Below are 16,075 nucleotides of genomic sequence, written 5' to 3'. Positions count from 1 at the left end.
ATTTTCTTGTAATTATGGTAGTACCTGTTGTCTTGTTGTAATTGGCAATTTTATATACATGTTTAACTTTGACTGTCTTGTATTGATATTTTAACTGGACCCTAGGAAGACTAGTCTGTCGCTTGTGTGTCGACTAATGGAGATCCACAATAAACAACAAACCACCACATAGCTGAGATAGCTGGTGTGGATGATGTAAACAGCAACAGTCTTCATCACTTTAGAAGGATATTGAGGAGTCAAATTACAAACATAAACATTTATGGATGAATTTCAAGAACGGTTATGAACCAAACAGCAAAATCAAGAATACAGTACGTACAAATAGTCTTGACTGGCATATATCAGATCTTAATACTGTTGGCAAAAACACATAGTCCTGATTGTTGAAAAATCCTAAATGATCCATCAACTTCATCTTGCACTTAATTAAATTGACAACATAAAACATGATCTCAATCGGACATGGTCAACTGCTAGACCTCCTCTGCATGATGTCGTTGTACAGTCCCTTCCTGAACTTCAGCATCTCTTCCAGGTTCTTACACTGTAAAGACTCATGCATAGACATCAGCTTTGTGTCCTTGGGTAGAGAGAGAGTGGAGCCACCCAGCACGGCCTGCAGCATCTCGAGAGACTTTGAGAAGGAGCTTTGTTGGTCGGCGCACACGGGAAACAGACAGGCGTTCCACAGACTACAGCTGGACGCTTCGCCGGAGAACCTCAGGACTTCATTACCCAGCTCCCAGCGGGGCAGACACTCCGCCAGGCTGACCCCGAACAGCTTCAGCCCTTCTATATACGCAGGAGCCTCCACGCCGTGCTTCAGGTTGTCGTCAATACCGAAGACGACGGTCACAAACCCGGTTCGGTCCCGGTGGTTCACACAGAGCGAGTGCATGAAGACTCGATCCGGCACAGAGAGGCTCGAGCCGACCCAGCAGCCGCTGAGGATGGAGCCGTTGCCTACAGTAACGCCCGCTTCCAGCCTGCAGTACTCCACCACCGAGCGAGGGGCCACAGAGCAGCTGGGATCGAGGACGCTGTACATGACACAGCAGACGGCGGCGGCGGCGCCCTCGGGGGGTTGATTCGGATAAACGCTGAAGGCGGAGGAGAGGAGGCCCAGCTCGCTCCTCAGCTCAGCGTCCTCAGTGAGGTGATGGAGATACTCGGACGTGGTTCCAATGTGGTAGAACTGGGAGTTGTTGAGGAGAACGACGTTTAAGGGAGTTCCTCTGAGATGATTGAAGATTTTCCGGCGGATTTCCACCAGGGTGCTCTCCTCTTTGGTGACGTTAGCGGTGTTATTAGTGTACGCTATCGTGGCTTTGGGGCCCAACGCCTGGAGAAAGTCCCCATAGGCGTCTATCTCACATTCCAAAGGCCCGACTTCTTTCAGCAGGTCGAGGAGAGACATTGCAGTAGCATAGTCCACATAATAGGTGCTGTCTGTGTAGACAAATTCAGTATCAGTCAAGGAAAAACAGCCGTCATGCCTCTTACAAACAGCACCACTGTCTCGCATCTTATTGATGCTCGGCTTGTGCAAGAAGTGAAGGCAGGAAATGTCTTCCATTTCCGAGGACCCGGACTTTTCATGCGGCTCCAACACAAACACCCCGTGGGTAGTTCCAGTGGAGAGCGGGGAGGGGTGGGCTAAAGCGGTGAAGCCAGGTTTGTTAAACCTGACGCTCTCGTCCTCCGCGACGCTGTAGATCTCTATGTCATCTGCACAGGTCACCAGCACGCCAGGCTTCATCTGGGAGGGGAAATCCACGTACATGGCCAGCTTGAGCTCCAGCATCTGGTAGAGAGGGTCACCCAGAGGCAGGGCGGTGAAGATCTTCCCCAGGGCGCTGGCGTTGGGCAAACGCTGGCTCCAACCTCCTGGGAGAATGAGAGGGGAAATGTGAAAATGTTCAAGATCACATTGGTGCATTATTTGATTTATTTTATTGAGCATTTGCAGTCAAAGCCCCTAAACTTTGGAGCAGCCTGCCTCAGGAAAAATATTTAATGAAATCTTATCTTCTTTTAAGATACAACTGAAAACAAATTTTTATAAACTTGCATTTAACTACTAAGTTTTGCCCTCATTATGCTGTAGTAGTATAGTTATTTTTTTTGCTGGGAGTCCAATATGATGTCTGATTTTTGTCAGACATCATGTCATTGCCAGTCAGCCGTAACAATTTATGGGTGTTAATGGAGTCAGCAGTACGAAACGTCTATTTATTACAGCTGTTGTTTCTTTTATTATTATTCTTTACCTATTTACAGTACTTTTAAGACAACTGCTATAAAACAGTACAATGCATCAGTATCTACACAAACATGCAGTAGTAATTATTATATCTAGGCTATTATTCAGTAAAATATGTGAAAGCGATAAAAGACCATTCAATTCTCAAACCTGCATGGATCAGGATGACTCTGAAGCTGCCCAGGGTTTTCCCATAGATGTCATTCAGCCGTTGCAATGCATATAGAGTTGAGCCCCCATTCCCTTGAAAACATAAACCCATAATAATAAGAATGTGACTTGTTGTAGCAACAGAGGACTATGAAATGACATTTGAACGGGTTGTTGTGTGAGTCACTTACCTATTTTTGCTCCAGGTGGATCTGAGAAGACAATATAATGAACTCCAAGGGGAAGCTCCTTTCTGTCAACTTTCTCGGTGATCTGCAGCTCATATGCATCTCTCTGGCTCTCATCCACAGCGGTCACAATCACCAGATCCCAAAATTCACCCGGTTGCACCTCTTTACCTGAATGCAAAACATACAGCAGCTAGAGGATACTTCATAGACAGACTCATCCCATGGTTTACAACTAATACGAAATACTGGGAGACCAATACTCTCGTTTAACAGCAACAACTAGTCAAGTAGACAGGCAAATATAAAACTCACCACGCAGAGAGTTAAACTTTCTGAGCTTTTCTCTTGTTGCAATTTGTAACTTTTTGATACATTCCTGATTCATACTGTTATTTCCAGTGTCCATTAGATATATACGCTACAATTTCAGATACATTAACTGTAAATGAACTTAAGGTTCACCATTTCTACCAGTGTAGCGTTTCAGAAAGCGAAAATCTCTCTATTACTTCCGGGTGTAGTCACGCGGGTTGGTTGTTTACAACGTGGGCGGGGAGTGAGCAGAGCACGTGGTGAATTGGCCAATCATTTTTCACCTGATAGATCCTCCTGTTGCAGACTAAAATGCTTCACTCAAATGTTTCACTCAAGCTATAGAGGTAACATACCTTGTAACATTGAAGAAAGTAATGTTATGAATCACCGTTGTTGAATCAACAGTTGATTTTCTTTCAAATCTTGTAACATACTGTATATCTTACTTGGATCAAGTAAAGTCAACAAAAAAAAAATAGAAATAGTGAAATATTTATTCGGTTTTGCCTGGGTGTGGATTGCTAAATCTACTAACTGGCTAACAATTAGCTAATTCCTATTGATTAGAAATTCCTAAACATCGTTCAGAGCAGAATGGCTCTGGTTCAGAGTAGGCGTCCACTAGTAACGTACACCAGTTACCATGACAACGGTGCAACAAATCCTGGACTACACGTTTTATCTACGGTTAGCTTAATCATTAAACAGAAAGCTGTGATTGAAATACGTTATTGTACAAGAAACAAACAAGCCTATCTATTAAAATGATTAGGTTGAAAATGTGAATGATCTCTTTTTGGATATGAATCATAACGCCCAGAAAGCATTGCGGCTGCCCTGCTCTGAGTCCATCATACTGGACCACGGGCAAGGTTTTGACGAGGAGGAGACGGTGAGAGACCCTCAGCAGATTTCTATGGTTACCCTGAGCCGCTTGCTTCTGAAGGATGTGAAAGACTTAGGACGCTGCAAGTCACTGAGGATCTGCATACTGTCAGACAACTTTATAACAAAGATAGACGCCCTCATAGAGTGTGTTCATCTGGTGAAACTGGACCTGAAAGGAAACCAGGTGGGTTGTGACTCTTACTCAGACTGACTGACTGATGTTTACTTGCTGAAACGATTAGTCGATTAATCGATTAGTCGATCGACAGAAAATTAATGTATTACAATCTTGATAATCGATTAATTGTTTTACCCATTTAAGTAAAAATACCAAACATTTCCTGATTACCGCTTCACAAATGCTAATATTTGTTTCATATCATTATAAAATGAATCATTTGGGTTTTTTTTGGGCTGCTAGTCAGACTAAGGAAGCAACTTTAAGAATCACTTTGGGCTCCGGGAAGTTATGATGGGCATTTGTCATTATTTTTGACATTTTACAGATTAAATGATTCATCGATTAATCAAAAACATAATCGATAGGTTAACTGATAATGAAAATAATCGTTAGTTGCATGTTTTATTTGCTTGACTTGATGAACTGAGACAAAACCCATATATTACAGGCCTAGGGTGTATATTACCTTATATAACAGCATTGCATTGCATATTACACATTGCATTGTCTTTCAGATAACCCAACTTCCCGGTGCATCGTTTTGGGAAAGACTGAGAGAGCTGCAGCTTCTTAATCTCCATGACAACAATATGTTGACCAGGGAGAATATCGAGGGATTAGGCGGCTGCCAAAAACTCACTGGACTAACCCTGTATGACACTCCACTCAGTCTGAAAGGAAACTACAGACAATGCATCGTTAACAGCATATTGTCTCTGAAAGCCCTGGATCACAATGTGATCTCGGATGAAGAGATAATTGACAACTGGCACCTTCCTCTGAAATTCAAAGCCCTAAATCCCAATTTTTTTGTGAACCTTTACCCACCATCGACTTCATTGGTTTGTAATTGATATTTGCATCATCCAACTATTGTCTTTAAAGGTAAAATTTTCCTTCTACAATATAATTTTGTTTGGAAATTGTCTCATGCAGAGATCATATCCGAGTGAAATGAGGTCAGTACAGGAAGCCATCTCAGAAATCAACAGGATTCAGGCGATTTATTCCCCAACTCTGATCATCCAGCGATGGATTCGGGGTCATCTGAAGAGGAAAAGTCTTGGGTACATACAGAATCAAAGTAGGCCTAACACATGATTTATCAAGAAAAGAATGAACCCTAACCTTGGATGTATTTCTGTCTTTCTGTTAAATGTAGACTTGTCAAAGCTGTGCCTCGGTGTGAGAAGCGGAGACTGTGTGTTACACCTGTCTCCCCGGTGGAGCCCAAGGCCGAAGACACAACTAAATCCAGACAGACCCAAGAAGACAGCTGGGTCAAAGAGTGCTTGATTGAAAAGGAAGTGCAGGTCTGTACAAAACGCCAGTCAAGCATGTGATGCAAGTAGTATTAGAGGAAGAAGAATCCAGGAAGAGACAGGATCTTGATGTATGTAGAAGATATTTAGCTGTTTGGGTCCGTTCTTGCATTGTGATTGGAAAGGCAACAGGACTGAGTCTTGACATAATCAGATAAATTACGTTCATCTAATGCACGATCTATAAACATGTAGTGCACAGTTTATTGTTATCTGCTGTGGTTTTTCAGAGGCTTGAGCAGCAAGATCTGAAAATCCAAAGATTGATAGTAAACTTGAAGAAACTGACGCAAACAGACTCTCCAGAGGTAATCTTTTAATCATCATTCAACATCCGGTACATACTGCTTTGACTGAAGTGTTTTTATTTCTTTCTTTTTTTTTGTTTTTTCTGAGGATTACAATGCTTTGGATGAATTTTTTTCTGTCACAGGTTATACAAGAGGAGACATTTCTGGCGCCAGTTGAAGCCAAGAAATACTTCCATCCTCTGCACAATCCCACAGACCGCAGCAAAATCCTTAGATACAGCAAACTCATGGAGGGTGATTATTCCAAATAAATAAAGGAACATAATAGAAATACAATTCATCCCACATCTACCCTGTTCACTCACTTTGATTGGGCCCTTCCCGTAGGCGGAGAGACTGAAAAAGACCTTGGGAAGTTGAATTTTCGTGTTCACTGTTTTAAGGTCCCGTTACTCAAAGCGGACCCACGCAGTAACATGCTCATGTCCCGTCGCCAGGAGAGCCAAGACATCCGCAGAGCCATCCAACACTTTCACTCCCAGCAGCCGAAACCTCCCAGGCCCGTCTGCCACCGTCAACCATATCGTCCAATCAGGAATGCCGAGATGAGGCTGATGGATCGCTCTCAAGGCTCCGTCGATGCCTCCCGGATGAGTCAACGTGCCAACAGGTTGCAGGCAAAGGCCGAGGTTATGAGGAAAAAGACAGAGCTGGTAAACCAGACCCTGGTGTGGAGGCAGGGCGTCAAGATGCAGCGCCACAACTTCATGGAGAACCGCAGGGAGGAGGTGCTGTGGGAGAGGGAGAAGGAGCGCGCTCAGATGGAGCCCGCTCTGACGAGGCTGAGAGCCAGCCGAGACAGGGAGGTGCAGGACGCCAGGCAGAGGCACGGCGCTTTCCTGGAGGAGAAGAAGAAGGTGGCTTCAGAGTGGGAGCTGATGACGGCCTTCAGCGGGCAGCACGCCGCACTGACCAAGGCCTTTAACAAGAACAGCACAGGTCAGAGGCTGCTCAGTGTCCGGCGGGAGAAGAGCGAACGGGTGGCGAGCTGCAAGATGCAGGCCAAGTAATGTGAGACGCTTAACCAGGAACATCTCAAGAACAGGTTTATTTCACAGGATTATTGAAGGGCTTGTGTCTGCCCATGTTTCATGTAAAGGATTGTACCTGGACTGCTCCAACTAAAGCCTTGACACCAGTATGTCCATTAAAAACACAAGGACCCAAAGATAGCACTCTTCCCTTTAACTGATGAAAGGGTAATAATACAGATGGTTTGGTAGGTGGAAGGATGTATGGATGAGTTAAAACCAGCTTTTAACATAACAAAGAAACAGTAATGTCTCTATTACTATTCAACAAAATAAGTATCTCAATTACTATTCAAGAAGGGTTTAAACTTACATCTCATGAATGCATCCAAGTTCAAGGTAGGTTAACACCAAAAGAAACAAACATTGATAAGTATCACTGGTTCACACTAAATACCAGAATGAATATATCTTTACAATCAACATAACATTACCAATAGACAAACTCACACTGGACAATGATAAGAGGTTGGCCTAATCAACACCAGGTACATTTGAAGACTTGATCTGTCCACCTACGGTTTGTGATTTCTAACATTCATCATTGCAGACCAATGATTAGGCTTACACAGGATGAAATATATATATATACTTTTAATTACAGCTGCATTAGCTCATGGTCTTGTTCTCTCTGTCTTGCTGTCCAGGAGGCAGTGTGAGGCCGACCGTGGGAACAGGTACAATACCTGGCAAGCACATGTAGCTCCCAGCTCCTCTAAGCTCCAGTCAGAGCGGCCAGTTTGAGGTCCAGCCAGAAGAGGATAAAGACCTATGTGCTTCAATCAGACTGCACTATACTCCCCTGCTGGCCTGCATCTGTTACAATACTAAAATCACGAGTTACAGTGCATTAAAACTGCAAGCTGTGTTTGTCTTTTTTTTTTTTTTTGTACGTAAAAAATGATTAAGGAATGCTAGGAATGCAAAGAGGGGGTGAACATCAACAAACAACTCAAGCGAACATAATCCACTGGTCTATTGTGTTTATTGTTTGAGTTAAATCAAGACAGCTTGTCATGTGAGATACTTGGCCGTTGTTCATGTCAATATATTAAACAAACAGTGCATGTGGTTTTCTCTAAAATTGCACACGATAGTGTCAAATTAAAATGGCATCATAATCACACTAAATACACATAAGTACATCTTGACTCATTTATACTTTAAGGCAGCAATCAGATAGTTTAAGAACTTTACTCAAAGAGGTAGAAAATAAACTATTACAAAACAAACATGTCAGCTTAAACTATACTACTTTTATTCACATGATAGTTACTGTAAAAAGATGCCATAGCAACATCATCAGGTGTGGAAATCATGTTAAATACATGAAACTACTGATATACCCACATATGATCCATTCATCTATGGATTAGTATTGCACAAAATATGTTATTATGGTATATCAGTTCTAATAAAACTTAAGAGGCTTAAAAAGAAGCTCTTGCTTCACATCCATTACTCTTGCTAAAAACAAGTAGCAAGTCCTTAAAAGAGAGAGGCATACATTTTCCTGGCCAAATTTTTCTTCCTTTTAGGGATGTTCTTGTCAGTTTCAGAATGGACAGTCATACAGGATGAACTGAGGTTTTATCTCTTGAGACAATCCATCCCATAGATCCACTGTAGAGACGTCTGGTGAGCTCAGTGTGTGCAGCCTGAGACAGTGACATTCAACATTGGCTTCTTCAAGAGCACAGCACCTCCACCACAGAGGGAAAATGGGGCAGAGACAGCAGGATGATACTATTCCTTCCTACTGATTACTACTTTTCCTCTCGTAGGGAGCGTGGGCCGTGGCAGTCCTGCTGTGTCACAGTGCGGAGGGCGGCAGAGCGGCCAGGCTGTCCCTGTTGGCCTCCAGGAAGTGGCTGCAGGCAGAGAAAATGCAGTAGAAGCTGGAGGAGAGCCCAGCAATGTCTGTGGAGATGTAGGGGAGGACGCCTGGAGTGGCCTGGTTGTAGTAGGTGATCTGAAACAAAACGCAGAGGATGCTGGTCGAGAGTGGTCCAGTAAACCTTTTCACCTACTAATTAACTACTAATCAAAAGTAATTACTTCTCATTTTGTAACTGCATTTTTGTTACTCTCTCTGACTTATGCCTGACCACACCGGTCATACAGCTTAGCTCAGTTTGCTGCAGCAATGTGATAAGAGTACGAATCATGCATAATTATAGCAAGCGTGCGTGCTGAACTAAGCGCCCCCCTTCATTTGGCCCACCTTGGTGACAGTACTGGACTCTTCCCAGATACTGAAGCCAGCGCAGAGCACCTCTCCCCTGGTGTAGTCGTCAGTGGGAGGGTGAGTGGGCAGAGTGACAGAGCGCAGAGCAATCAGATATGGGTCCCTGAGAGGGACAAAAGAGGATAGCATCAGAAGGCTTTATGAAAGAGCAAGTGGAAGGCAGAGAGGCAATAACCCTGGTTGCATAAAAAGGATAATACAAGTAATATAATAATACAAAAAGGAAATCAAGAAACATGTAGTGGTGCTGTCAAGATGAGTCATTTCTGAGTGTTCATTATGTTAGTATGGTACAGTACCTTGCATCACATGGTTTTCTCCTAGATGCCAGCAAGATGAAGTCCTGGCCTTTGCCGTCTTTACTGACAGACGGTGTAGCGATACGATAAAGAGTGTCTTCCTCATCCGCCTGGTTGATCACCTCACACTCCCTGCAGCAGCCACAAAATAATGGGCATGTGACAAAATTAAGATATCGAAAGATATAAGATTAAATCAATTTTATGTATCAGTCTCACACTGTTGTCACTGGCAGTTAAGGCAATTAAATACATGACTTGTTGAGTGAGTTTTTGTTTGCAACAATCAGTCTACATAATCACTGATAGTTAAAAACAGTTGGAGGCTCACAGTGTGAAGTTTCACATGCATCATTACAAACAGTTCCTGTTTCTTGCACAGGAATAGCTGTTTATCTATCGTCTGGGAGCTGTACCTTTTACCCTTGCATTCTTTTCTAATGCCGTCGACCTAGGAATTCAAGTTTATTCTACTGTTGCACTCAGTGTAAGTCACTCTGGGTCAGATAAATGTTACTGACTCATAATGCCGGTCCCACTCCTGCCTCCTCCTCAGGTCTGACAGCAAATGGAAGGTCTGCTCTGCCGGGACGTTGACGTGCGTCTCCACCTTAAAACACAACATCTGGTTCTCCTCCAGTGTGTACAGACTGACCTGAGAATGGAGCATATCCAAAAAGAGGAGATGAGTTCAGGCTCTAAATAGATTCCTTTCCAGGTATTTACACATCAAGTTCAACTGTTGACAAACCTGCTAGATAAAATGTCGGGTGCGTGAGAAATTGCAAACACGATAATTGTACAGCTATTGAGTGTGATTCTATTTTCTATTCTGTTCTGAAACGCTCAAATTGATTTCTTGAGAGGGGTAGTGAGAGAGTAATCTCAAAGTTTCAGCTTCAAGCAAAGTTTTCTGACTTATTCCACATGGCTCCACAACTTAATTAAACCAATATGGGGCTACTTTGAGCACAGCCACTGTGACTGCATTTTCAGCTTGCCAAAAATGACACAGATAAGAATGCATGGGGGAAGACGATATCAAAACAGGTATAATATTTAACAAGCTTCATTCTGAGGAATAAACCAATCTCAGGCCTCCGCTACAAACAATACTTACCTTATTCTTCTCTGAGTTTAATACCCAGTTGTTTCTGGCAGCCATCAGTTTCAGTGCTGACACGTTGTTGTAGCTCAGGTACATCTGAAAAACGTGTTGTGTGAGAGAAACAACAGTAATTGAACACTGGTAGGAGACGGTGGCAATATCTGTTACTGGCCACTCCACATGCTTTATCAAGTGTGTGTGCTTCTGTTAGCCAGAAAGAATTGTGATACCTGGTTACTTTGGTCCCAAGGTACAGACAGAGGCACTTCTGTTTGCTTACAGGAGATGATGTATTTCCTGTAAACAAACAGCGCAATAATGACACACTTTCAGAGAGGAAAGAGAGAAACTGACATTCATGTGCGTTCATATGAACTTTGAGCAGAGATACTAACCTATCTAGGCGAATCTTCTTTCTGGCAATAGCTTCTTGGTATCGCCTTTTACCATCCTGTCAAACAAAGCAAGGCATAATAAAGCATAACACTTAAGTCCTTGACACAAGGATACTAATTATGTAAACTTATGAAATGTAATTTATTTTTTAGGCACTACTCAGGACCTTTACTGCACGCAACACACTCTCTAAGATGTTGGTCACCTGGAGAACTCACCACAGGCTCGGGTCGTATCCGTGGCAACGTGCATGGTTTCCTATCAGTGTCCAGCACCTCAAAGGTCATAAAGGCACTATTTATATGACGCAGCGGTTCTCCCCCCTGGTAGGCCTCCGCACACACACCCACCTCCATACTACAGTATTACAGTATGAACACACAAACACACGCATACACACACACACACACACACAAACACACACATAGATGGATTAAGATATGCTGATACTGGGGAAACATACAGTAGATGGAGTCAGAACAGTTTCTCTCCCGCCTAGAGCTTCTGAAGTAAGACCTTGTCATGCTGAGGAGACTCGCCTGTTCTTGAAGGCGTTGTTGACGATGGCTTTCAGTACCAGTCGGTCACCAATGTGAGACGGGCCGCGGAAATGGAACATGTCTATGGTCCTCAAGGTTGGGTGAGCATTGCACAAGCGACTAATGAAGATACAGAGAAAAGAAGAGATTGAATCGAAGCAAATTCAGTTCAAACGCTACAATATCTTTAGACAGGGATATTTGTTACTTCTGTGTCTGTGTGCTGCTGTTTTGACCCTTGGCCTCTTTACTATAGCTGCTTGTAATGTTGCCAATCTAGGAATTTAAGCTTAATCTACTGTTGCACTTATTTTGACTCGCTCTGGATAAGAGTGTCAGCTAAATCGGGAAAAATGTCAATACTAGATGCACACCTAGCTGCAATAGTAGCCACATTCTCCATCCAGGCCATGATCTGGCCCCCAAAGGTGCTGACTTGGTGGTTGGCATGGGGCGGCAGCACCAGCTCCACACTCTCCACTCGTGTCCGCTCAGCTGGCACCGCATCCTGGTACTCCTGACATTCCCCTGGTGGGAGTTCACGCAAAAACAAGGCACTTTAATTAATCAGGCTTTTAATGGCGCGCATGCCTGGCCAAGTGCTGTGTTATGAAGCCTTATGTGTAGAGCCTGTACCGAGTTGAGCGGTGCTGCTGCTCAGTAGGTCTGTAATGATCTCAGCGTGGATCAGCCTCATCCTCCTCCTCTCTGCTGCGAGGCTGTACTCCATCTGCTCCATTTGTGTACGCGGGATCACCTGCTTCAGCTGCACCTGTGTATACATACACACATGAACACACACACATACAGTACACCAAGGAAATGTTAGATCAGTGTTTGCAGGATGCCTTTGTATTCACATCCGTCTCTTGGCTCGTACCTTCCCAGCTTCAGTGCGTCTGGCAACAAAGGTGCCGAAGGCGTGACAAACCTTCCACTGCCTGTCAGTGTAGAGATCTTCACAAGTGACCAAGATGCCCACCTGAAACAAACACACATGATCGCTAGTAGCAGCCTAAACAGATCTGTACAATTTTTCTGACATAAAATGAATGTTCAGTACGTTGAAATCAAAAATTGCATCCACCAACCTCCATACTGGATGTGAAGGCTCTGTTGACCTTTGCTATGATGTTGACTACCTGTCCCACCCTGGAACAGACAGACAGACAGAGATCTCTCTTTACTATCAACATGTAGCAGTGATTATACTATCAACAGAATCTGAACCCATCTACTCTGTGGCATAATGCTCAATTCAGCTCAACAGAGGATCGGTCGCCACTGTCCAGCTTTCTCTACCTAAAGTTAGGGACAAGGCGGCATTTTAAATGTAGTCTGACAGACAAGATATTTTCATTTAGTGACTAGCATGTGTGAGAAGTAATCTGAAAAAACAGGCTCCATTTAGGAATTCCTTTTTAAACGAATACATTTATTTGCTACCTGAAAATGCTTCGGCGGCTGTTAAAAAAAGCAGTTTTGTTGAAAGCATTCTGATTGGTTTCTGATTGGTTTTGTCTGTATTGTCGCGAATGTTTTCTCACAGAAAGTAGACTTTTTAGTGGCATTTGCACTTCGAGCTTTGCTGAAAGTTGACCACCAGTCAACATTTTTTGGCTGAGGATTGCATATGCTGCCTTTTTCTCCTCCCTATAGGCACCGAATGGAAGCTGGTCTCAGTCTGCTCAGTCACATTCTGTACAAGTCAAACTTTGGCAAACGCTTTGGCAGAGCTGTTGGGAGGTTAGTACATCCTTACCCTATGGTGCGTTCAAAGTGGATGTCATCCACGGAGGCAGTGATACAGGAACAACCTGCATGCCTCTCAGCTGGAAGAGGAGAGATTACACAGATATTTAGGAAGTGCAGCACGAAGCCTCACAGCATCCACAAGCCAGGGACAGTGAAAACTGGCGATCCATAAAGCTGTGCATCCATAAAGGCGTACAACGATGGAAATATTCTGTCACACACAGAAAGCCATCAGACCTGTTTCATATTTAAATACATTTAACGAAGGCCCCAATCTTATCTGATGCTGCTATACGGATACTTTAAATATATTTAAATACAAAACAGGTCTGAAGCCCTTGATTGTGCAGTAGAGACTTTCATTGTTGTGTCTATCGTTCCTGTTCTGACCGACACCTGCAAAGTAGGGCATCAACAGCCTAATGTATAAAGGCAGATTTTGAAATAACCCCCCTCAAGTCCAAGTCAATTCCAAGACCAAGACCAGGTGCAGAGGGGGCCGAGACCAAGTCAAAACCGACACCAGAGCAAATTTAATCCTATTCAAGTCCAAGACCAAATTTAAAACTAATGCTTTAGGAGCTCCTTAAGGACAGAGGTATAGGAGCTCTCTGCTATACTCTTCAACTTCCAAATAAATGAATGCATAAAACTTTGAGGACCATTACATACTATGCACTTTATGCACATTACTATGTAATCCCTTAAACTGTTTGTAGTACTTGGGAGAAAATAAACAAAGGTGGACCAGGTGAAGAAAAACATCGGAACATTTTTATCTTGGCGAGAAAAAGTTGAGTCAACATCCGATAATGGACGTCAGAAACGTGGTCTTGAGGCCGGACTCCCTGTCATTTTGTCAGCTTATGTATGACCAAGTGGTACTTTGCCATGAAATTGAGTTTTAGGAAAAATACTGTGAGTTCAAAAGAAATACTTAGCTCACGTATTTGCATTTTTTTTATACCTAGCACTTGTTGTAAATCGTCCTGGATTAGAGCATCTGCTAAACCCCTGAAATGTAAATGTCAGGTGGCTTGCGATGCTTGCCTACCAGACAGGCAGGCGGTGGAGTCCATCCATTTGAGCAGCTGTCCGGCACTCAGCTCCCCACAGTGGTTGGCGTGGCAGGGCAGCACGATCTGACTCATCTTCACCTCAGTGGGGTTTCTGTACACTTCCCCAGTCTCCAGAATGAACAGGGGGTCCTGGATGGCGTCTTCACCTGGCCGGTCCGACGCCATGACTCACAACTAGACAGATACAGGAAACCCAGGACGTTCAGCGTCAGCCACAGTTTCAGTCTTGTTTGTGCATTGTGATTTTGTGAAAAACTGACTTTTTCAGTTAACAAATCACATTTAAAGGAGCATAAGTGTTGCAATAATGAAATGAATACTACATCAGTTGTTACGTAGGAGAGAAACAAACAAAACAGATTAGTTGATCGAAGTCTGTCTGGCACTCAGCAGGAGACACTTTGATCTGTCAGAAACAATCCATCTAGAGCCGATGAGGGGCTAAAACTTGAACATGTTTTTTACCCAAGGTCGATTCAGTATAGAGTCAGAGGCGATGAGGAAGTGAAATCAAAGCTTTACCAAAAAGGAAGAGGTCACTTGGGATGTAAAAATGTCTGGATTTTGTTGACTACTTCCTTACAAATCTGAAAACTGCTGGGTCATTTGGACCACAGCCACTGCTCCAACAAAAGAGGTTTTGTGCTTTGAAAACAAGGCGCTTTAAATAATCTGCAGCTCAGTTTGTCGTCTGAGAGATTGCTCAACATTTCTCCTCTACCTGCAGCAACAAAATGCAGAAATGTTGGAATAGCTACTTATGTAATGACAACTTAATAGCACTGGATGTGACTGCCAGTCCAACCTCCATCTACTTGCATGCATATAAACTTTGGAATATGTACTTTCTCGAATAAACTCCCCAGTATAGATGAATGACTATCTATAGGCTTTTTAAACAACAGGTTGGGACTCAAAACGTCAATAGCAGCTGTGCAAACTGCAAACATGCAAACTATTTCAAGACACACACACAGGGTAAATGAGCATTGGTGGAAACTATTTTCAGATAAAAGTCTTTGCAGTGTAACTTGCAGCAAGCCGCACATGTAGTGGTCACCTGTCTCTCGTGTTGGATGACATGCGACATCGCTGCAGTGACCTCTACACCGACTTTAAAGAGATATGAAATGAATCCAGCAATGTGTCATGAACTTAAAATAAGCTGTAATGTGCAAATGAAAGAGAAAATACCCGGCGGACATGGAGACATTTTATATAATCCTGTCATTTAGGCTGTCAAGTAAGTCGTCACTATACAGCCTAACTAAAACACAGTAACGCCAGGTTCTTGTTTTTATATCGAAAATGAACTATAAATGGCTGCTTACCCGGTTTAAAAGTCGCTGCTGGAGATGAAGTCGCGATAAAGTTGAAGTGCCAATAAATACCGGCTACAAAACATAAACACCGGGAGAGAAAGAGCAGACTGCAGCCCGCACTGTGGCTCTCTCCATTTCCCCCATTCCTCAACTCTCTCTCTCTCTCTCTCTCTCTCTCTCTCTCTCTCTCTCTCGCTCTCTCTCTCTCTCACACACACACACACACACAAACACACACACCCTACAACTCAAAGTGGCATTTTGCCATGGGGGGAGAGAGAGAGAGAGAGAGAGAGAGAGAGAGAGAGAGAGAGAGAGAGAGAGAGAGAGAGAGAGAGAGAGAGAGAGAGAGAGAGAGAGAGAGAGAAACACCCCCTGTAGTGGTTACAGTTTACAGTTACGTCCAAATTTTTAAGGTGGAACTTGTCTAGGCCCTCTGGAAGAAACTTAAAGAGGCAATTCAAACGTAAAAATCGATATTAACAATTAACAATATATTAGACCTACCTTGACTGACATCCTGATTTATTGTTGTTTTGTAGAATTGTTTCCTTTTGAATTGATTCTAGAAATATACAGGTTACTAAAACACCAAAGAGGGCAATAACTAATACAGTCAATGTCTAGATGAAGATTGTATTTTTAGACTTCAATATTATTTTTGCCTTAATTAA

The 16,075-nt window shown here is 43.2% G+C and overlaps 3 protein-coding genes across 5 annotated transcripts; 1 reads left to right on the top strand and 2 right to left on the bottom strand.

The window, feature by feature from the left end:
* Nucleotides 1-326: 326 nt before the first annotated feature.
* fpgt (fucose-1-phosphate guanylyltransferase) lies at nt 327-3,040 on the bottom strand. The gene is made up of 4 exons (XM_071908609.2): nt 2,920-3,040; nt 2,608-2,775; nt 2,417-2,509; nt 327-1,890 (listed from the first exon to the last, which is right to left on the bottom strand). The coding sequence occupies exons 1-4, from the start codon at nt 3,011-3,013 to the stop codon at nt 470-472; spliced, it is 1,776 nt and encodes a 591-aa protein (XP_071764710.2). The 5' UTR covers nt 3,014-3,040; the 3' UTR covers nt 327-469.
* A 684-nt stretch (nt 3,041-3,724) lies between these two features.
* Nucleotides 3,725-6,634, top strand: lrriq3 (leucine-rich repeats and IQ motif containing 3). The gene is made up of 5 exons (XM_071908546.2): nt 3,725-3,994; nt 4,507-4,833; nt 4,928-5,058; nt 5,154-5,304; nt 6,008-6,634. The coding sequence occupies exons 1-5, from the start codon at nt 3,725-3,727 to the stop codon at nt 6,632-6,634; spliced, it is 1,506 nt and encodes a 501-aa protein (XP_071764647.2).
* A 997-nt stretch (nt 6,635-7,631) lies between these two features.
* Nucleotides 7,632-15,553, bottom strand: acot11b (acyl-CoA thioesterase 11b). Of its 3 annotated transcripts, none has more exons than XM_071908611.2 (16): nt 15,411-15,553; nt 14,055-14,253; nt 13,008-13,077; nt 12,337-12,397; nt 12,126-12,227; nt 11,882-12,017; nt 11,620-11,773; nt 11,246-11,365; nt 10,925-11,063; nt 10,706-10,761; nt 10,541-10,607; nt 10,323-10,406; nt 9,724-9,857; nt 9,203-9,334; nt 8,880-9,006; nt 7,632-8,627 (listed from the first exon to the last, which is right to left on the bottom strand). In XM_071908611.2, the coding sequence occupies exons 2-16, from the start codon at nt 14,242-14,244 to the stop codon at nt 8,469-8,471; spliced, it is 1,731 nt and encodes a 576-aa protein (XP_071764712.2). In that variant the 5' UTR covers nt 14,245-14,253; nt 15,411-15,553; the 3' UTR covers nt 7,632-8,468. The 3 variants fall into 3 exon arrangements, with proteins under 3 accessions (XP_071764712.2, XP_071764713.2, XP_071764714.2); XM_071908612.2 differs by having other exon boundaries at nt 11,882-12,011; XM_071908613.2 differs by lacking the exon at nt 8,880-9,006.
* Nucleotides 15,554-16,075: the final 522 nt, after the last annotated feature.

The sequence above is a fragment of the Centroberyx gerrardi genome, chromosome 9 (genome assembly GCF_048128805.1).
Source record: "Centroberyx gerrardi isolate f3 chromosome 9, fCenGer3.hap1.cur.20231027, whole genome shotgun sequence".
Taxonomy (NCBI): domain Eukaryota; kingdom Metazoa; phylum Chordata; class Actinopteri; order Beryciformes; family Berycidae; genus Centroberyx; species Centroberyx gerrardi.
This window is presented reverse-complemented; position numbering and strand designations above follow the sequence as displayed.